Source organism: Neolamprologus multifasciatus, chromosome 6, assembly GCF_963576455.1.
Source record: "Neolamprologus multifasciatus chromosome 6, fNeoMul1.2, whole genome shotgun sequence".
Classification (NCBI taxonomy): Eukaryota; Metazoa; Chordata; class Actinopteri; order Cichliformes; family Cichlidae; genus Neolamprologus; species Neolamprologus multifasciatus.
This window is the reverse complement of record NC_140444.1, coordinates 15484431-15508047: the sequence shown is the minus strand read 5'-3', so window position 1 is coordinate 15508047 and position 23617 is coordinate 15484431. Positions and strand designations below refer to the sequence as shown.

The following is a 23617-nucleotide window of genomic DNA, read 5'->3' as shown; positions in this document are numbered from 1 at the left end:
AGACTGACAGAGTAAATTTTCTCAGTATTTCAATTTGATACATTTTCAATTTTGTGAATAAAACCTGGGTTAAAGACTTCAACAAATCACTGCATTCTAATATTATATTTTACAAAGTATTCAAACTCATTTGGAATTGAGGTTATGCAATAAAATCAAACTGACAAAAGCAGGAAATTCTTTTGACAAACTGAGAACAGCGTCTCACATTTCATCTTCTGTTATTAGAACTGATTTAGTCAGTTCATTCATTTATTTAATATAGAATTTAAATATAAAAGGGTTTCTAATGGACAGTTAAACAGGAAGAGAAGGTGCACAGAGTCACACAGGTGAAGATGGGGGCAGCAGAGTTTCTCTTAGGCTCTGAATCCAAATCACTAGTTATCAGGAAAGCTTTACTCGGCTACAGAATGCAGAGCCAGCCCCACACACCCATGCACATGCTATACATCACTTTACTCCAGATGTCAGAGGTCCACACTACGTGCATTTTTCACAGCTTTTGACTCGCTGTTTTGACTTAACTTCATGACTCATTTATCCATAGTTTCGCAACATCAAATTAGTCATCATTGTATGAGAACACATTTCCACATCAGTGAAAACCGATTATTTTTTTCTCTTTCAGCTAAATCACTTGCTATTGATGGTAAAAAATAAAATAAAATAACCCAACCTTTTATTGTGACATTAACTGGGGATTTGTTTTTTTAATACTCATATTGCTTTAACTTTACCAGGATGGTAACTACAACATAATTTTCGTGCTTTATCCTTTTTTTTTTCAGCCAAACGCTTGATTTTGTTTTCAGGATTTCTCATATAAGCGGCATCTGAGCACACAGAGAAATCACCAGTGCAAGAAATTAAAAAGTAATAAAAGTTATCTGTAATTATATGAAACATTGATATAGTTTATGGTTTTAGCAAATATGGTAAAATAGGAAAGATCGCACTACTATCTGTAGCTAATACTGCCTCTACTATAAATTATAAGAGTGGGTTTACATTTTATATTTGCACAGCAGGACCATGAGGAGCCTAGTTTTCCGGTGTGAGGAACTAGCACCAATGAATGTGAGTTATGAGATGCTGAAAGAATCAAATCTTAAACACACGAGAAGAAATGTAAAAACAACAAAAAAAGAGGTGAAATCTCCCGAATAAGCCAGCCTGGTAGACACAGCAGTAGATTGGGGTTAAACGACACAAAACGTCTTGTCGTGATGAATGCGTGTTTGCATTCCTGGCCGACTGGAGAATGGGCCCGAAGCCATGGAAGGTGTTAAAATCACTTGAGGAATATTGGTCACGAGTGACTCGAGGCGGGGAATTACTTCCAACATTTCTAGAGGTCTTTGTTATTAATTTGTCTTTGCGCGGGGAAGAAAATGTGCTCGATGCGGTTGCTGAATGACAGGAATTTAATGTGACTGAGTGAAACATCTGTGACGTTCTTTTGCATTAGGTCAGTAAATGTTTTTGTTGCAGCAGCATGAAGCATGTCAACACGGAAAAGTGCACGTTCTCCAAGGTTTTATGGTCGATACTGAGAAACGAGCAGACGCTGAGGACAAATATCTTTCATCAGTGGTGTCGTTTGTTTTCGTAATGAGTGCAGCTGACTACAACACAACTTAACACGCCATTGTTTCATCTAAACATGTTTTTTAAAGATGTCTGATGCTTTATAGACATGCTCCCTCTTAAACTAACAAATGGGTGGTTATTTTTTTTTTTATTCCTGTTGAATGATATAAGAAAACTCTGGCTCAAACTGTCAGCATATAGATAGATAGCGCTCCCTTCGCTCTCTTTCAGAGCGCTCTGAAACCCTCCAACAGGTATGCTTGTATTTCAGTGTATAAGCGTAGATGCTTTATCCATACAGAGTAAATCTGAGGTGTCTCTGGGCCTGTTTGCACAGGGATTCAGTTCCTGTTATCTTTCCCTGCAGCTATAGCAGAAGTGAGAAAACATACTCTCTCTCTTTTCAGTCACCGTCACTTCTTTCTCCGCCTCCACCACCTCTCTGTCTTTGACCCTTATTAGCTACGGTGAGGGCCGATGGCATGCGATTCATCCAGCAGTGAGTAGTGAGCACACCTGCGTAGGGGTGTGTCCCCTTCCTCTCGTCCTCTTCTTCTAACCCATCAGTCCTCCCTCCCTCCCATCTTTCATTCTCCTGCCATCCTTCTGGTCTTGACTTTTTGCTTTGTTTCCTGCTCTCTTTTCAATTCGTTTTGCAGCCCTTGAACCAGTCTCCCTGGGTTCTCATTAGTCTTTGACTCGCACCGAGGATCACTTCACACCTCAGCTCTGTTTGTTTTTCTTGTCCTGTCATCCCCTCACCCCAGCGCCAACTAAGCCAAATAACTCAGCGTCGACGAGGGAACACCCAGCCCGACCCGCCCATACCACCACCGCCGCCGCGACCTCCACAATCCCAAAAGACCCCCAACTCATCTTCGCTGACAGAGGAAGATGAGGGTGAGACAGGCTTAGGAATGTGAAGACCACAAATCCTCTCGTTCCGGCCTTTATATAAAATCCACTCTTGAAAAAAGCAGCGCACATCATAATGTTAACATTGGCTTGTATGTTCAGTATACGCCGTATGAAAGCCGAGGGACTCTTGAGCGAAATGGATCAATCCGAGCCCCGGTCACTTACAAAAGAGAAGACAAACAGAGCCCTGTACCTTTGCAGGCTTTTCTGTGTGAGATGGGCTTCGACAGGTCTCTGTAGTAGCCCTCCTTGCAATAGTGGCAGTGGCGACCTGCCGTGTTGTGGCGACAGTTGAGGCAGACTCCTCCGCTCTTCCTCCCCGACAGTTTGTAGAGCTCCATGTTGAAACGACACCTTCGGGCGTGAAGGTTGCAGTTGCAGGCTGTGGGGGAAACACAACAGAATGCAAACAGATTAAATTAATGCAATTAGATGTTTTACTGAACAGACCATTACATCATATCTAATGCACAGTTTCCATTTTCATTATTATTACTGTTTCAGTATATTTTGTGTATTAAGAATTTTTTTTTTAATCTATTTGTCAGGGTTAGGGTTAGTCTACCTCTCTTGATCAAATATTCTGCACAGCTTTTTTCCTTTGCTAAAGGTCCTCTCCAGAGTCCATACTGTACTAGTTAGAAAGTGAAAGGCTTGTATTACCATTTCTCTACTACATGCAAATCCCCTGCAAGTATGTGCGAGACCCCTCTCTGCCTCTTGTTTACTGATCAGTACAGTTGCCAGTGCTGAGTTTAATTAGCCGGCTAATGTTTATTCATGACTTTCTGGCAGCAGAGTGAGGCAGAAATGCCCAACTTCATTAGGGCCGGCCGTCCGAGACACCAGTCCTCCTCCACCACAGACACATTCATGCATTATTAACCGCAGCACTTCTGATACAGTTTGTGGCATGACTGTGTGCGGTTCTACACGGTACAGCGTGTGTGTACCTAAAGGGGATTATCTGGATCCAACTATGTCCCACGGTTGATTCATCCATCCGCGTGTTTCGGCACAGACAGCTCGCTCTATCATCTACCTGTCATAGCGGAGGAAGGCTGAGGGCTTACTTCCCTCGGCCTCCCTCAACCAGATTTCTCACTGGTATGCTCAGTGTGTGTACATCTCTCAATTATTTTTTTTTTCTGAACATGTCTGGGACCTCTGAGACTTCTTCTCTCCACTCCAAGGACCTAATTACAATATCTAAAACACACACATACATATCTTAGTGTCTTATCAGTAGTGACTATTGGTGGCTTTGCTTCCAGCATGGCAGTGGTTTAATTAGTCATGCATTTTTTTTTTTGCTCATCGACCATCCCTGCTTTATCATTTTTGTCATAAAACTTACTCAGATTGATCCCATTTTAAAAGTAATCTAAAAAAAAAAGAAGAATTATCACAATACTAGAAGATGGTAATATTTCCAAGACATTCAATAGCAATTGAAGATATTTTCTTAACTCTGTTTAAATAGTCTTTTCTCCAGTCTTACTTATCTTATTGAGAACTATATTTGTGTCCCAGATATAATGTTTTATTATTGTCTTGAGCTAGATTTACACCTGTTCACGTCTTTACTTACTGATTGATTCAATAACCCGTGAAGTCCACAGCTAGAACCAACCCAGTACTGGGTGTCTATGCGCATGCTGAAATGTTGTGATGAAAACGTGTTGAGAGATAAAAATGCATAAAGCATCCATTCAAAGACCTTTTATGACAAAATGTTTTTTTTAGCTACAACATATAAATACACAATGGATTAGATTATAGGCTTTTTTTGAAGTCTCTCAAATGATCTCTGTGTTGAAATCCTTGAGCTAATCAATCCAGACTCTGAATGCCAGGGGGTAGGCTCAGTCTTTTTAGTGTCTCCAGCGTCAAGCCATAGTTGGTGAAAGCTATCTCTGAGCATGCCTGAAGGTAAAAGAGATCACCACAGAGAGGGGGGAAACTAGTGGAGGAGCAGTGTGCAGCCTCTGACCTGCAGACATGCTTTTGTTACACTACAAAAATAGTTTCACACCCTTTCTGAACACCCCCCCCCCCCCCCCCCCCCAGAGAATTTTCCCATTTGTACCAAAGGGTATGTTGGTTATAGTAGGGTTGAGCGGCAAGATATTATACTTCATAAGAGATTATCTCAGATGAATGCCCATCTGAACCTTTATACTCTCTGGGACTGATGTAAGCATGTTCACAGCGCTTCTTCAATGACCCTCAACTTAGAAAAAGTGGTTGATCTGCGCTTACTGTTTTCAAAATTATATCAACAAGGCTTTGTTCAAATTAAAGCATAGACAAGCTAAAAATTGCTGCCTGGCATGAGTTTATCTGGAGTCCTGCAAAGTTATGTCTGTTATTTAGCCATCACGGTTTTTTTTACACACAGGAAAAAAGCCAATTTTATGCCTCTAGTAGTGATTTGGACAACATCTAACACAAATAAAAATTGTATTGTTTTGTTCTTTTTAATAAGCAGTGTTAGTAAATACTACTTTTACCTTATAGAACAACTTTGGTCTGTTTTCAATAAAGCTAATTGCTTCAGTCTGGATAGCGAGTCTGTAGTCGCCTGTAACCGCCCCCAGGTGAGCAGTAAAAAGAAGTGTGAAGTGATACCTTTTAAACAAGTGTAACAGAATTAGCTGGATGAAGCTAAGCTTACCTACAGCCTTTCAACACCTCCCGTAGAGTGAGCCATGACTATTTGAAATGACAAAATGCTGCATTTAATTGTTGCATCTCTTACAAACTTTTAACCTTCAACTGTAAAATTTAGCAGAAAATTGATTTGTTTATTCGATGCTGCTGTTTCCTGCACTTCCACTGTCTGTGTGTGTTTTGGAAAGTTGGCTAATTAGTTTCTCTGAGTGGTTCCCAGCCTCCATCAACTGACCTCAGTCTCATAGAAGTACTTAGACAGCCTTCCTGCTGCTAATTAGAGGGAAATTTCAAGCAACAGAGCTGGAGGTTGAGGTTAAGCTCATCATACTCACAATAAGCCTGGTAATTGAGCAATGTTGGTCACAGCAATGATTTGTTGTAAAGAGACACTCAAGCAAGTGATTTCTGCCACTTTTACTCCAAATCGACTAAAGCTGCCGGCTGCTCATTACCACAACTGTAAAGACACATTAGGAAGAATAAGCGACTAAGAAAACTGTGAAAAGGAAACACTGATTATACTTTTTTGAACAATATTGTTAGATTTCTGATGTCCCGTCCACACATCACATATATATAGATATCTATATATGGCCATCATTCCCACTGGTCTAAAATTATTCCAGCCTACTCGCTCCTTCTCTCACCCAATTCTTACCCTAAACAGATTCAGCAAAGCAAAACCCAACACCGCTGCATGCAAGCAGGGGAGCAGCCGGAGGTCTGCTATTCTTTGCCCCACTCTCAAACAAACACCAAGGGGAGTCCACACATGAACAGTTTACTTTTAATCCTATGGATGACCTAAAAGTAATCAGATTAACTTCTAACCCACCCCTAAGACAGAACGGAAAAATACTGACCTTTTATACTCTCTCTTTGACTTTGGTGTGAAAACGTTTAAGGAAAGAAAGCCTAAAGTTCACAAAAACTTATCACTGAAAATATTTTCCCCAAGTACCTCGAATAACTTGCTACAAGCCCTGCACCGTAGTGTGCATTAAACTCTATGATGGCAGCATGTAACGCACAATTTTCTCTCGCAAACTTAAAACATGCACATATATAGAAACATGCTATTTCTGGATCCACAGTGTTTGCCTGCTCCTTCACCCTTATAACACACAAGCTACAAAAGCTTGGCTGGGTCACTGCTTGTCACCAAAATCAAATAGAGCCACATGGTGTCCTAGTTTAATATAATCAATGCTATTCTACCTGGATATCCGTATTTAGCCGTAATATGTTTTTGATGAACTAAAGGATAATAAGATGTAAAATAAGTTAGTATGCAGTATGTTAGTATGTCTAAGTACTGCTTTTTTTCTTTTTGAGAAATACAATATGTCTTAATGTGGAGGTCAGGTTATTATGGCAGAAAGCATTTACCCTTAAATTTGCTTAGAGATGCATTAATGAATATGGGATTTACTGGGGCAGCGGGCAGAGCTATATCAGATATGGTTCTGTATATTAAATAATATGTTGCTTAATTTGTAACATAACTGCAAAACCATCAAAGATGTAGTAGAATTAAAAGAATAATACAACTCTAAACTGCAGCAGAGTAGAGATAATAATTGAATGGGAAATATTCGTTTACATGTAAATATTTGTACAGTATAATTGAGTAAATGTAGTTTAAGTAAGTGGAGGTGAATGAGCTCAGGCATGCGTATGGCTGTACTGACTGTTAACAGACAGCAGCCTCAAAAATGTTACTGTAAGCTGAAGGATGACACTTGGCATCCTTGTGCTTATAGAAATATGTCAAAAGAAAAACAATGCTGCTATTATGCTGCGGCGTCTGGGATTTCAGTACGGACGTCACAATTGTTTTGCAGCTGAATTGAATCCTGGTTTGTATTGCTGCAACAAAGTGTGATTTAAAGGCATTAGGTTAGTGACAGGTAACTCTAGCACCACCCGTGTTTGTGTGGAGACAAATGAAAATTTCCTGATGGTGGAATTTTCCTATGAAGAGTGAATCACCCATCGCTGATCCACCGACAGCCGCTGTTTCTCCCAAAACAATGAAAGAATTTCACTTTAAAAAAACCCCACTATAATAAGTGTTTAACAAAACAATGTGTGATGTGCAGTCACAGAAATATTTACATTTAATCTGTAGCCAACACGTACTACAAATACTGCTGATTACATGTAAGCTTATAAAGATGTTTCCACACAATCACTTTAATTGTATCCTGTTTTCAGTATCTGGTTCAAGTTTTTATTTAGTATGCTATGCATTACATCAGTTCTCACTTTTATCTTGTGCCTGTTGATCCAGGCACGGGCACGGTAAAGGCAGGAATTACTAAATAAAAACAGAATTAAATGAGAGTGTTTTAAGGCACCGAGATGACAGACATACTAAACTCAGCGTTTGAAGTTCTCTTTGGATACAGAAACAATCATGCCATAAATAATATTTATTATTTTAGATGGTGCCACAATAGGATAGGTGCTTTTTGAAAAACTAAACACGTTTCTACACATATTGGTATTAACCTGTAAATTTTGTTCTTGTACACATGAGAAGTCTGTCGTTTTCTTTTGGTTTTCTTTCTGAAATCACCAGAAAATTCTAATCTTTCTTCTATTCTGAAGAGAAGAGAAATCAACTATGTTTCATATTGAGGTTTAAAAACTGGGATAAAAAGTCCATTATGACAAATAGAAAATGATCCAAAACACTTCTCACTGCAACACGGAGTTGCAAATCTCTACAGGGTGAGGTGTTGAGAAAAAATCAGAAAGAATCTCCTCTCTAAATGAGAGGAAGCACTAATAATGAAAAGGAAGGGTGCAATGTGTGAGGGAGTTGATGGTTTTGTGTGTGTGGACCTGTTTGATGTTCATGTATGGTGTGAAGCACCCTGGGAATGCCATGGAACTAGGGTGATGGAGCGTGCGTGCAGGCGAGTGGGAAGAAGTTATGGATGGGAGAGTGTGGCGCCCGCTGCAGAGATTATATCAGGCTAATTTAATTCCTTTATTGCAGCCAATTAGCCGCAGCACTTTAGCCCCCTGTGAGCCCTCTGGCCCTCTTCACTGTGTCTCTAATAACCCCTAACTAAACTCTGGATCTCTGCCGTCCCCAAAGGAGGCCCAGTTTCAGTATTTTTAACAAGCACTTTGCCTCATACACCGCATGTACTAAGGGTGAAAGAATTTTTTTCAAAAAGGAAAATATATATATAGATGAGAAGTGAAAGAAAGTGCCTGAGAAAAAAAATAATAAGGCGGACAGAGGGATGGGAAGAGATCAGTGTGCTGCTGTTGCTGCTGCTACTTGCAGGCTTAACTTGAGGAGACTTGACTAATTGAGATCAGGTCATACAGAATATTCATCAGTCCTGCAGCTTTATCAAAGGCAGATTAAAAATGCAGTGTGGACTGATTTCCAGTGGACAGATTCCATTTGCTGTCAAGCAGCCGTAACCTTCTTGTCAGACCCCTTTTCAGTCAACCTGTTTATTTATCTGTCCTTTCTTTATTCCATCATTTAACATATATGGTTTTTAGTTTTAATGTTTTTTTAGAGTAAATTTTGCAACTCAGGGCGCGAGTATGGAGAGCATGATACCAGTTCAACTAAAGAGCTGTGAGAACTGGCATGTTTGAGTCCCCCATGATGCTATTAGCAGTGGAGTGAAGGTCAGTATTAAGATATGGATTTACAGTAGATTGAGGTAAATACTACCAAAAAGTTCTCTATCCAGCTCTCCTCCCAGATCTAGGCGCAATCTTTGAAAAATACAATATCGCCTTCCACTGTTACCCCTATGACGTACAGATCTATTTTGAACTTACTGACGACCTTGCTGCGTTCCTGCACTACTTTCAAGAATGCATGCGGGAGGTCAAAGAATGGTTCCTGAGTAATTCTCTTGTTTTAAATGATAAGAAGACTGAGATTGTGATGTTCAACAGTAAAATACCTCATGCCCAACTCTGTGCTGCCCTGGGTTCCTTTGCTAGCTTTTCTTGTGACTATGTCAGTAACTTGGGTGTACTGCTGGATAGCTCGCTCAAACTCGATAAGCAAGTGTCTGCTGTAGTGAGATCTAGCTTCCACCAACTGCGCCTTATCTCTAAGGCTAGGCATTATGTTCCGCATGAGGACCTGGAGAAGCTTATTCACGCTTTTGTGACCTCCAGGTTGGATTATTGTAACTCCTTGTACTACGGTCTTCCCTCTTCTCTTCTTCTTAGACTGCAAACAGTCCAAAATGCAGCAGCCCGCCTCTTGACTGATACCAGGAAATTTTGCCCTATTACTCCTGTTCTAGCTAGCTTGCATTGGCTGCCCATAAAGTACCGTATTCAATTTAAAATATTACTCCTTACATTCAAAACTATTAATAAATTAGCGCCAAGTTATCTTAGTGACCCTCTCAAGCCACATACTCCTGCTAGAACACTTAGATCTGCCACTCAACTACTTCTGACCCACCCCAGATCTCGGCTGAAGTCCCGGGGTGACCGTGCGTTTGCTCTGGCTGCCCCGGTACTGTGGAATACCCTTCCTCTCGACCTCCGCGCATCTGATTCCATTGCACTGTTCAAATCATGACTAAAAACCCACTTATTCAATCTTGCCTTTCCCTCTAGTTAATATTTATTTTATGATTTTATATTATTCACTTTTATGCTCATTTAATTTCTTGTTTGCTCTGTACCTGTTCTACTTGTTAAGCACCTTGGCATACCCTTGGTTTTTAAGTGTGCTTTATAAATAAAGTTTATTATTATTATTATTTATTATTTATATCATTAAAAGTCAGTTATAGAAATATAATATAAGAAGATAAAGTTTTTATTTTCTTGACTTTAATGGTAAACTTGGGCTTATTTTATTAAACAGACTTCTTTAGTAGAAATGTAGTTACAAACCATCGTGTCTGATATTTTGTATGTTGTATACTTTAATAATTCCAGTAACTACGTTCTCTCCTGTTAAGTTTCCCTCTGCACTCTGTATCACAAATAAAGCTTATTACCTGTTGTATTTTTTTTTAAAGAAAAAGGAACAAAAATAAAACACAGATATGGCACTATCACTGATTTTTTTTTTTAAATTGTCTTAAAACTGTGGCTTTACTTTAAACTTACGTCAAAGTGGACGAATACTCAAGTCAGTTATGTTTGCACTGAAGAGAAAACAGTTACAGAACATATTTCTTTCTACTGATTTTTAAATACAAAATACAAATGAAACAAATGCAACTGAAAAAAAAAATCCCCCAAATTTTAAATGCATTTCATTTGTGTACACATGGCCTTACGCTCCATAGCAGCGTACAGCAGCGCTAGGCCAGCCCGCTGCATGCTGAGCTAAATGGCCCATATATTCACTCGCTGTCTGCATGTGGGGGCTAATAAGGCCTTTCCTTTTTCAAGAGTCTAACTAGCCACACAGAACCACAACAACAAAGAAAGGTCTAATGGCCTCCAATTTCCCGCATTAGTGCCCATTTAATGGCTGACCTGCCCTCTCGTTAGGCAGCGCAGCATGGGAGCACTTCTCAGCCTCGATGGGTGTGCACGCACTTTCACATTAACACACACACACACACGTACACACACACACACACACACACACACAGCTTTTCACCCTCCAACGCCACACTGCCTCAGGCCCCTGCAACACTTCCACCCCACGCTGAGACTGCATAATAGACCAGTTTGTAAAAGGGCTACCCTGTGATCAGTGGTGCATCCATTTGCTGAGTAATCAAGGATCTTTTGTCTGAGCGGTGTGCGTGGAGCAGAAAGCGTGTGTGAGAAGGTATGCGTGCATGCGCAAGTGTAAGCGCGCACGCTTCCATGAGAGAGATTCTCTCTTCCAGTCCGTCTTTATTTTTGCGTCCATCGCCGGGTAAAATGTGTGTCTCCAAGTGAGTGTTTGCGTAATTCCCAGATAAAGTGGCGTTGCCTGGAAAAGATCTCCTTCAGTTTGTGTCTATGGGAAAACAACAGCTGACATACAGTGCGGGAATAAAAGGACCCTGGGTTGAGCCACAGAGGGGCTGACGAGAGTGTGTTGTGTATATGTCAGCTATGCCATAAAAATGCCATGGGTGGAGGATGACATTGGCAGGTCGTATTCAGCGCTATAGTGGTGAAAGGCCTTTTAGGATGAATAAAGATTCTTGGGCCCTGTCAGGTCTCCATAGCTCCCAGCTGAACAATACCCACTAAGAGCAGCTGTCTTAATAGCATAAGGGGCTGACAGCTTTAGGAGTAATGCAATGCTGAAAGCAGTATCTACATAAACTTTGGCTGAGTCCAGACAACAATCTGCTGTGTGATATCACAATATAGTCCAACAGTACCGAACTGTTGCTTAGATAGCTTAAACAGTGAATGTGTTCTGTATGTTTCTTGTAGACATTAAGTCTTTAAGGAACCTGAACTGATAACGTTGGCAGAGCCATATGACCTCTATATTCAGGAGCCCCATGTGTGAACGGATGTAGTGGCACGATAGCAAAAGATTTCTCCTGAGCGTGATGATGATTGGAACTAACTGGATTTACAGTTCCTGTATCAGGAAGACCAAAATCGCTGGGCTCACTTAAGAGAGCTGTTGGGTTTTTATTGAAAGGCCATGAGTGGGAATAGTGTATAAATGTATTGTGTTTGACTGATGAAGCAATGTTTCCCTTACAAAGTAAGCGTGGATTATTGAAACAAGTGCCTGATGTTTCTTTCCGCCATCACTGTCTGATCTGATAATCACAGTGTGAACAGTTTGAGACTTAGCTCCTTCTCAAGTATTAGCTGTAAATCAGTTGTGCAATGGTTTGAAACCATGGTACAGCTCCTTGTCACCTGGCTGTCAAAGCCAAGCATAATAACCTTTCTCCACAGTCTTGCTCTCTGTTGTTTTACATCCAGCCATTACCCAGCCCTGTCTCCTTTGCTAGAAGCATCACACATCTACAAACTCCACTAAGGCATAGGAAACAGGCGAGACAGATCTCCAAATCTTCCCAAAACAAAGGCTCTCCCTGCTCATGTCAAACATCACCTCCAGTCTGTTTACTTAGTGAGTTTGGTTTCTATGGGACTAGCAGATCCATAGTGTTTTGGGTTCATATAACTCCTGGCAGGTCGTCTTGTGCGTTGCTGGCCCTGAGGCTGACGGGGATGGGCTGGTGCTGTCAGTGTTAGACAATAAGACAGAGTTTACACAAGGCTAACTCACGCTCCTCCATAGCTGTGATTCATACTAATCCCACAACCTCTGCAATTAAAGTCATCTTTGTCTTCCAACAATGTCAACTAAAGATTTTAAACCCATCATCTTATAACAGAATACATTTGGCCAACATTGATTGGTGACTGTTAGGTGAGTAAAATAAATGGTGTTTGAAGTTAGATGCTTTGCAGATTATATAAGCTGGTTTGGCTCTTTAGGCCGAAAATACAGAGAGCGTTTGTTCCACTGTCAGCAGTCCCATGTCCCCACTCTTTCTCTTTCTTTCTTATTTGGTTACTTTTTCCCCCTTTAGATGCATTTTTTATTTACAGCATGTGAAGCAGAGCCCCAGGGTAACGTTCACTACCTTCTTCGGCTCCGCCTTGCTTAAGGGTAAGTGGATGAGTGCTGGGGTAGGGATAAGCTAGATTTAGATTTCTTTCTGCTGGGTAAACATTTAAAAATATGATGGGAATTATTGATACAAGTGGTTTCCTGGATCCTTCTGCCTTTTTAACGTCATCCTTTGTTGACACTAAAAGTTCATTATTGACTTTGGAAGCAACAGTTGGCAAAAATATCACCAGAAGGTCCACTCTACAGCTGTCTGGAGATTTTACACGAGCACTTTAAGGACCTGTCATTCTCCCTGACTTAGGAGCAAGTGTTTATTTGGTAAATTTAAGCCAAAATGGACATTTTTGCTTTAATATTTGCATAGAAATGGAAATCAACGCTAAATGGAAGCTCTGCTCAACTATTTATTATATGCTAATTAGCAATTGCAGCGGCATGACCATACTAAGCAGGTGGGCAAACTTTCATCTACACACAACACACACACACACGCATTCCTTTGTGAAGTCAGCATTACTAGGCTACCACTTGAACTGTGCAATCTCCCCTCCTCACCTTGCTTCCCTTTCCCGTGGGGAAAACCAGGCATTCTCTGCTGCAGATGTCATTAGTGACAAATTTCTCTATAAAATTTATAAGCCATGAAAATGACTTTAGTTCAGTGGTCAAACAGAGGAGAGGAGATGGAGAGGAGAGGAAATCCTCTAGTGCTCTAGTAACAGAAAGGGAGTAGAGGAGTGGAGAGATGGAATGTAAAAGAAATAAATCTTAAAGTAAAACACCGTTGCCTCCTGTTCCCCATTCCTCTCATCCCTTTGTGTTTGTGCCTCCTGTTGAACCTCAGAATAAATTGGAGCTCCGTTGCTTGGCTGTCTGACCTCTTTTAAAACCTGTCAGTTACTAACACGTAGCACTGTCAGGGGGCAGGTTTTGGCTAAAGACCAGGTTGGAGTATGAAAGAAAATTGTCTTAGCAATTTCATAACCTGCTTTTGCAGTTTGCAGTAGTAGTTTTTTTAAAAAACATTTTGCAGGACTTCTCCAAGCTGTCTTGTTAACTGACATAGTTTAGTTGCAGTGGAAAAGGGCACCACATACACACAAGCTGGCTGGCTAAAACGTGAAGAATAATTTCATTGAAAGACTGCTATGGGAAATAGCAGTATACTTAACAATCTGCAGATACAGTAGAATTCAAATTGTCTATCTATGTACCTTTGCAAGGTTACAAATTTGCAAAGACATGGGTCGGTGCATTTCGAGCAGGTTGTGATTGTTTGCATACAGTACATAAGCTAAGCAGCGATCTTGAGTCAAAGTTTCTAATCATTGAAACAGCCTTAGCAAAAGCAAATCAGAAGTTAGAGCTACTAATCATCTCTGTAAGGATGGACAGTTTTTATTACACCTAGGCTTGAAGGTGGGCAGCAGCATGCAGACAGGTTGATGAAAGAACCTGAAGATTTTGCCTGAGTGTTTCTGTGTCTGCATACACACACTGTACATTTTTGATTTCTTGCCATCAACTAAAGCATAGTCTCCTCTCCGGAGGAGGGAATGAGTGGGATAGTCACGGAAAGCCAGCTCCTTCACTTCTGTGACACATTTATTGTCCTCAGCTCTCATCCATCTTCAAAATGACACGATTTGAACTTTAACCTGAATTCCTCAACGTCGTTCTAATTCTTTAACCCATCAATGTGCCGGTGGAAAATAATTTGTCGCTGTAGCTGCCTGGCTTCACTTCAGCCATATACTTTGCTTGGTCGACTGTAGGTCACAAATGGACTGTGAAGCCAGCAACAAGCATTACTTTTACCCCAGCTCAGGTGTTTTTCTTGGAAGAAACAGAAGAAAGCAGAGCTGAATGTGGAGAGGTGATCTCATAAAGGAACAGATTTTTCTAGCCTGTGGCAGAAAAACTGGATAAATGATAGAGAAGCAATGTGATCAAGATGACCTGTGCCTATTATCGGGCCTGGAGAAGCATGACTAACAATCTGCAGCTTGTGGGGAACACCGGTGACTGACAAACTCAACTTCAAAGCTACCTACATGCTGGAGGATATGATAAATGAACAGTCATTAGCAATGATCTGCAATTTTGTAGCAGAATACAATCCCCTACAATCTTTCAGACTCATTAGTACAGAACACATTTTAATCGTGTGCTTAATATGAATATGATTGCCTTCTGAAACTATGTGCGTGCATGAACAGTTACAGTAAATGCAGGCAAGCAAGGAGGCCAAATAGTTTTGAATTATTAGAAGAGAAGGAGAGGATCAAACGGATCACAATGTGTCAAGTGTGTGCATGCATATGCATCACTTGTGTCAGAAAAGAATTCAGATCTCAATTTGAAACTTAATTTGTGAGTCATAACAATAGAGGACCTTCAAGAATATGATGCTATGAATCCAAATCCAACAGATTTAGTATTATTTTCCACTGCAGCTCAAAGTCATTCCAGATTTTCCTTCTCCCTAACTGGATCTTTAAAACAAGTAAAATGTGCTCTGTCCAGTTTCAGCCTCTATAATTATGTTAATCTATACAGCCACAGGAATGACATGATATAAAAAGCTACTATTTGCAGTAACGGCAAACAATAGGCCTAAAAGAATAATATGTATTGTGGTACTGTTTGAGGAATTAAAAGTAATGGGGTTTTTTTTAACTTAAAAAGGTTATAATAAACGCTATAATACTTAACTTCTGTGTCTCTGCTAACTGTATCCCTGTGGATTATGTTTTTAATTAAGAAATTGATACATTTTTTTGTACTTTATTGTCCTTTCATCACCAAATCTTTGCTCATTTACCGATCATTTTAGCATTTATACATCTTTTTGTTATGACAGTGCATTTTAATATAATTGCATTCATTAAAATTCAGATTTATTTTCTATCCAGCTCAAAAAACAATGATCAATCTAAGCAACACTGGACAATAGCGCTGTGTTCATAAATAGATACGAGTGCATTTTTTGTCAGTAAAATTAAAAAACATTTTTTACAGATGCACACTGCCACTTTACTGCGATGTTCATTAGTAGTGAGTCATGCTTCGGCAGATATGGCAGATGGGTTCTGCGTTAAAGCAGTTTGTCAGCTGGTTTGGTCCACGCCGATTGGTTCTGACACTGATGGGGCACAGATATTTTTACTGTACTGTTTCCAGAACCACATTTACTGCACTTCTCTGGCATAGAAAACTGGGGAACAGGCCCTTGTGCACGCAGGCATGAACGTGTGCTTGTACACAAACACATTTACATACTTCCACTTGTTTAACTGCACTGCTAGAACCGAAGCTCTTTAAGTTTTTCCAACAGGAAATTGTTTTCTAACAAAAACTGAAGCATTTCATATCTTCCATAACCAGTTGTGGCACTTCTGACTCAGACAGGAAGGACACATTTGGGAAGTGGAGACGGAGGTAAAAAAAACACCTTTCTGATTCAGAAATCCAAAACCTCATTATAATTTAGTCATTGGTAGAAGGTAATTAGTGAAAGGGGGGAACTGGCATTTGCCAGAGCAAGCAAACGGATGACTTACAGGGAGTAAACTGAGTATTGTGACACTTTTTTCATTTAAGCGGAGAGGAACTCAAACAACAAGTAAGCGGTATTTTCTAAAATTGAGGAGTTATTGATGCTCCCTCTAATAAGAAAGGTTAAAGGAAGTTAAATGATGTTGTGCAGCTGCAATAGTCAGAACTCCTGCCATCTTTTGGTTCAGCTAAACGTTCTTGCACTCTGAATGACGATTCTCAGAATGATGCCTCCCATACAGTGTCGATGCTAAATATAAGGCATAGACTTATATTTATGACATAATCAAATACAGAACATTTTAACAGTATGCGTGCATGCTAAATAAATTTATAAAACACAGCTAATGTCTGAGTGGAGGAGGAGACGGTTAAAAAAAGAGGATCACAAACTTTCAGTATAAAGGTCTGAGAAAAAAAGGCTTTTGTTCCCCTCCACATTTCAATCCAAAGAACACTATAACCCCCAGTGAAATGTAAGTGCTTGTGTAATTTATGTCAAGAATAATATTACCCCATTGTGATTTTGAGACTGTTGATATTCTTTTATATTTGCACTGGCAGGAGGGCGACTCAGCTACAAGATGATTGTGGGCCAGGAAAATTGACTATAATTATCAAATAGGCCACTTAAACTTAATCTAATGGAAATGGCTTCAGAAAATAGTTTGACCTCTGAGTGCAGGTTTTTTGTCTTAACGTCTTGCAGCTGATTTATGAAGCCCAACAGCATTTCAGCAGCGATGGTGAAAAATCCTTCCGTTGGTATGTTGGCATTTCATACAGATCAAGTTGATGATGCCATCATTTGTAAAATCATTATGGCCGGACATCCCGATCTCGCCGACCAACACACCCACAACTTGCCTATTGTACTGTGACCGAGACCGTGTAAAATACAAAATCCCCTGTGCTGGCAAGAGAGGTGTCATTTCCGATGAGGTCACCGGCCATGGCAGCAGCCTAAACACGAGCTCGTTATTCTTTTCCTTAAATCTAACTCATGTGTTTCTTTTTTCTCTGTATCTTTATTTGTGATCTCTCCACTCTTTATTTTTCATTGACCTTGTTTGTTTTAAGGACACCGAGTTAATTTCATTTCCCGTCAACCACTACGGAAATCCCGCACAGAAACCCAATACTCTCTTTCTTTCTAAAAGTGGAAGCGTTCACGCATAATGAAACTGTGGCTGTCACAGAACAAAAGCCACAGCTTTTACAGTAACAAGTATTTTTGATAGATTTATGAAATTACACAGCAGGCAGAATAATGTCCCCTCTTGATGGAGACATAAGGGTTTCCTTTTGTTGTCCACTCTCAGAACATTAGGAAGTTCATGTACTAAAGCTTGCACCTGGCTTCGAATGCCTCGAAATACAACTCCAGAAAGGAAGATGATAATAAAGATAATTTTCTGATCCAAAACACTGATTCCTGTTTGCCCCTAAAGGGTCTTCACATATTCAATAAAAACTGAGTAAGCGTATGTTTCTTTAACGTATGATTTCATTTTCCTTTTTGGGAGCATACATTTGATTGGGATTAGTGAGGAAAAAAACAGTGACAAAGCCACAAATTACTAAGCACAGCTTACAGGAACAGGTCTGCATCATCTCCCAGACACACTGCTACATCTGGCCAAGCTCTTTTCCTCTATCCAGCTACCTTTTTCTTCACCCCAAGCTTTTTGACTTTCCTGAGAGACTACAGACCCTCCCTCGTACTTCAGCTTTCATCCCCTGCCAATGACCTGTCCTTGCCATACAGGGAGAAATAAAAATATACAAATATGACAAAAAAAACAAGGAGAGGGCGAAGGGGTAAAAAAAGAAAGCGAGGTCCATTCTCCGGGTTCTTTTTATCATCAGGTAGACATCTGGATATCTACAGAGACCCGATGCATAATCATTTCAGTATCTTTTTGTGTCTCCAGAGGTTAGTGAGTAAGAGATAGAGAGAGAAAGCGAGAGCGAGGCCAAGTTTTCCTTCATGTCATCCAGTTCCAGGTCCAGGCTTCAGAAAAAAACACAGAGGGGCCCCTTTTGGAAATTAATTTTTGCCACGAACGATCATCTCATAACAAAAATATTGCCATTCATGACTCAATTTCCTCATAATTTCCTTATCAGCCCCCCGTAATTAGCCCCATTTGTTTGCTTTGTCCTCCAGTGAGAAGGTCCCTTTGTTATTAAAACCAGTGACGAGACTCACGCAGGAACCTGATGACTTGTTCAGCTGGCGTGGGGGTCCCCACAGCTGCCGGGGAGCCCCTGCAACCCACACACATATTCAACATTACCACTAGAGACGACGCTCTCAACCAAGACCCGGCAGCAGTAGAAGCTGTTTAAATGTAAACGACTGTTAACATATTCAGTCACGAGTCTCTTTCTGTCTTTAAGCTGCTCTCTTTTCCTTGTTCCCACTCTCTATCGCTTTTTTACTGTGGTCACCCCTCTTCCCACCACCCTTCCGAATCCATAATGGACCTCCATAAGGAGGAGCTCAATCAGCAGGGGCTAGTGCTTCAGTTTTCTCTCCACTCAGTTGGACACCAACCTTCATTAATTGGCTGTATTGTCCCTGAGGCCGGCAAGGGTTTAATAAGGAGGAAAAGGTGTTAGGTAAAGAAGGCAAGACCATGGCTTTATTCTATTACATGTGCTCGGTTTCTTCTTTTTTTTCTTTTTACTAAAGACCATGAGGGACAGAGAGGGGTTCGTTCTTGTTGAAAATAGCTAAATGAAGAGGAGAGATGAAAAGGGAAGAGTGTGAGAGAGCATATGGATTTGCAGCCCCTTACCCCACTTTTGTCTTATCTGTGAGAGCTAATGAGTGACGGATTAACCTGGGATCACCTCGGGCAAATTGAGATGACCCCGCAAACTTTTCCCCAAGCATCCTCCCAGAAGGCTGCATTCTGCTTCACATGCCAAACACATGCACACAAATATAGAATTGAGTGTTTCCCCCAAAATAATCTTTCTCAAAGATCTTCAATTTAACATCCTCATAGGGATTTTGTGTCCAAAAACCTGAAAGACAAACTGAAAATGCTGCGCTTAATAGTGTCAAGGACCGTGTATGCAGGAGTCTAACACTTTACTTGCCTAACACCTACTTGTAGTTATTTGTGGTTGTATCCATTATCTTCTTATTGTTGTGCGTAACAGATATTTCTACCCTTTAAAAGCTGGAGATTCTGACTTATTTATAATAGATTGTTTATTTTGTTTTCTTGGATCAGATTGCCAAATTCATGGTAAGATGGCAGCTTTTGGGGGATTTGACACATCCCCAGTCTTGGTACCTAACATGTGCTCATATGCACTGGCCGCACTTACCTTGGAAAATGTACAAAGCTTTAAAATCCAGCTTTACCTACTCAACATTTTCAGTTTATTTCACAATGTATCCATAAACTTACTGTATCAGATTGGATATTTGCTCAATCAACTTTAGGTAAGTGGATAAAACTTTATAAAGCTGTTTTTCTTTTTTACCATGTAAGAGAACAAACGACCTGAACAGTATTCTCTCCTCAACCTTATTCAGATCTGTTTAATTTGTGCTGACCTCTGCTGACTGACACCAATTTATGCAACTGTATAAATCTGCAACTTCAGCTTCATTTACCACTTAGTTTGACCCAGGGGGGCTCCAGTTTTTCAGTGAATAAGATAATGGATTGTATGACTTTTAGCTGTAGTTATAACTATTCATTATATAGACAACTTTAGTCCCATACAAGCAAACACAACAATAATTTAATGGCATGTATGAAAACTGGGTGCTACAAACCCCTGGTGCCCTGCTGGCTAGTTACACAAACACAGAGACACACACATACACAGCCTCCACCATTTGTCACCATCACTGACAAATTACTGTCAGCTATCCAAAAACAACTACACACACACACACATTTACACACACATACTTAACAAATTCCAAGGGAAGGGATATTTTTTTTGCTGGTGACACGTGAGCACGTGTGGTGCAAAATTAAAAGGGTTAGGTCCGCTTGATCTGTCACAGGTGGTTTCTCCATTTTTGTTTGCACGTGCTTGAGAAAAACGAAGAGAAAGAAGGAATCTGTAAAAGACAAGTGGAAGGATTTTTTTTTTCTTTTACCCACACATTAACTTCTGTCAATCTAATATCATTAAAACGTTAAGTGCAGAACAAAATGCTTTGCGACTTTGCATCTACAGTCTCCGGGTTTACGGCATAATTAAACCGCAACAGCAGGGGCTTTACTCCTCCGAGGATGATTCCAGCTGTTTGCAGTCCATTCAGATGACTGCAACAGTGTGCTTCAGCAACAGCGGGGGGCGCTCTGATCTGCTCAACTGACTGCTCCGTGGAGGTGTAACTTCATCCAGCCATTAATCATCTATAGCTGTGAGTGTTAAGGACCTCTGCTTCAGAGCACAATGTGCTCACGCTCGTGCTAGGTGGTCCTGTCGGCGAGTTGTGCGACTGCTGCCAGGGCAGTTTTTGCCAGGACTTTCACCTTGAATCAAATGCTGAGCTGCTGCATATACAAAAGCCTGCTTCTCTTTTATGTCTCTCTCTCTCTCTTACACACACACACATAAGAGAGTATCTGTTTTTTATTGTTGTTGTTGATGCCGACACAGCCCTATCAGCTACAAGAATATTTGGAGGAATTGTTACAAACTGTGCCAAGGCTATCATTTTTAAGTGTGAACAGACCTGGGTAATTGTAGCGTAATGTAGCAACACATGCTGCACCAGCGTCAGTGCTTCTCCTACCTGGAAGTAAAAGAAGGAAAGCAACATGTGAGGATTTTACCTCACATTAGCTAATCACCGCAAGACCCAGAGCGCAGTGCAGGAGAGTTTTAAGAATTTTCTTCACTAAGAATCACTTTCTGTTCTTCTTGCTTCCTTTTTCTTTTTCTTCACGTGTTATATATTTGCTTTGGCTACAAATGGCCACAAGTAGGTTGCTGCCTCAAAGAGGTGCTGAGGTCATCAGCTCTGATCCTCTACAGCACCACTGGCCCCGGCCTGAGGATCGGATCTCACATACGCACACACTCGCTGCTTTTTAACTGAAAATAATCCTCCAGTGCCAGTCTCTCTCTCTCTCTCACTCTCTTTCTCTGTTTTCTTACTCTGTTTACTGGTCCCTTTATGACCCACGTTAACAAGTGGGACCGCTCTGCTCCGTCTATAGTGGCCATGAATCAGGATTGTGCTTACAGTGTGTTACAGACCCGATGACTGCATGAATGAGTGATCATGACTCGTGCATAAACTGAAGGGCTTAAAGGGGAAGCCTGCTGAATTCCTACATAATGTCACTTAACGTGTTTTAGCAGTACTACTGTATATTTAGAAAAAAAAGTTGCATAGAATATTTTGTGTGTTATGCACACAAGCTGAACAGATTTTAATAACCACTTAAGTGAGCACCAAAGAGTCCTGAATAGAACTCTATGGGAGCATTTTGCAATGCCAGAGATGGTAGCTGTCTGACCCACTTCCCCACCCTTCTATTAAAAAGCCAATCATCTTCTTTGGCTCAATGTGTATTCCACATCGAGCCAATTGTGGTGTATTGACGCAACTCTCTGAGTAGTGGAATGAATAGCTATCTCAGGGCATTAGAAATATTGCTGCTGAGTGGTGGGACTTGCCATTACTTTGGTATCAGTTGGGTCTGAAGAATGTGACTGTGAAATCTGAAGGAATGGTTAGAAAACAGTAAGCTTACCCAATTTCTTTGACCCGGTCTTTAGCTCTTTGTTAGGGTAAGGCTCAAGACTACATTCACAGTCACTCACTCAAAACCAAACTACTGAGTGTAGACTATAATAATGTAGATAATAGCATCAACATCCGAAGAAAGTTTAAATTGCTCAAATTTGCATTCTTCCTAACAACTACCACTGTGTCATTCATTTGGGATAAAAAAGTCCAGTTGTTGAACTTTATGGCTATAGACCCATTGTGTATTGTGTTATGTGATATTTGTTCAGACAATATACTGACAAGTTATTGTCTTCATCACAAGCTTCAAGTAAAATGTTGGGCTAGCCACGTGATTGAGAAGACACTACCGTACGAGAATGAAGTTTCCTCGGGTTCTCATTCAGATTCGCTCCTTGCTCATGGGGTACAGTTTCAGAAATCCACTTTTGCACATCAAATCTGAAAAATATTGGGGTGGAATAAGGACAGTATGCAGATTCGTACTACCTCGTGTGTCGCACACAGCAGGAGATAATCTGCTTCAGATGGGTTTTCACTACAAGAAATATCCTTATTGGTTAAAGTGATGGAGCTGCTTATATATATATATATATATATATATATATATATATATATATATATATATATATATATATATATATATATATAAAGAGAGAGAGTAAGATAGATAGATCAGTTTATATCAGTCTATTTTATGCTACTGACTTTCAAAAGATATCTCTTTTCCTGCTGTAGTGAGTTTGATTATTTACACTGTCTCACTTCGGCCGTGCTGTTGGAGCAAGGAATTGCAAAACTGGTGGAGTATTGAAAGAAATGAAACAGCAACAGTGGAGGCTAAATAAATAACTGAATGTCTAAGTGGACGCTGTGAATCTGAGACAATATATGAATTTTCCAAATAATTCCTTTGTGGATAAAGCATTAGTGTAACAGTGTTACTTTTCATCCTCCCACTTATAGTAGCAAAGAGCTGAATCCTGGGAACCTTTCCCACCGAACGGTGCAGACAGTGTCCTGCCTGTCACGTCTATTTGACAGCATTTATTCTGTGGTGTAAGTGCGGGTGCTTAAAATATGTAGGAGACAGGCAGGCTGTGATTCATAGAGCTGAGGAGTGAGGCATTGAAGTGTCTTGTGTCTAATGTGTGAACGCAGACTAATATTGTCTGGTGTGGGTTTTAATTACCCCCAGTCATTTGGTACCCTCTCAAACCAAAGCTTTCCATCACATACACTCCACCACCCCTCTCCCTCCTTATCCGTCTCTTTGTTTCTCTCTCTCACACACATGTACTCAGGCTGCGATTTATGCCAAAACCACAGCGCATGGAGATCCTCCCTCTGCTAAGTTGAGCTTTCACTATAGCATCAAGTCATCAATTAATTCATTAAGAGACACCTCCCCAGGCGCTGAATAGCTGCTCACATCCTAGAGAGCATTACTGTTTGCATAAACACCGACTGGTAGAAAATGAAGTTGACAGAGAAATCCAGACACTGTCTCCATTTCTCACTCTCCGTCTCTCTCACACACACACACACAGATGTATGCA

The 23617-nt window shown here is 40.5% G+C and overlaps 1 protein-coding gene across 2 annotated transcripts in view; it reads right to left on the bottom strand.

The window, feature by feature from the left end:
• ntn1a (netrin 1a) overlaps positions 1-23617 on the bottom strand; it is a 58231-nt gene that overhangs the window by 25880 nt on the left and 8734 nt on the right. For both annotated transcript variants that reach the window (XM_085162224.1, XM_085162225.1), the window contains exon 2: positions 2705-2893. In XM_085162224.1, the coding sequence (XP_085018350.1) occupies positions 2705-2893 (189 nt within the window). The remainder of the gene's footprint in view (positions 1-2704; positions 2894-23617) is intronic.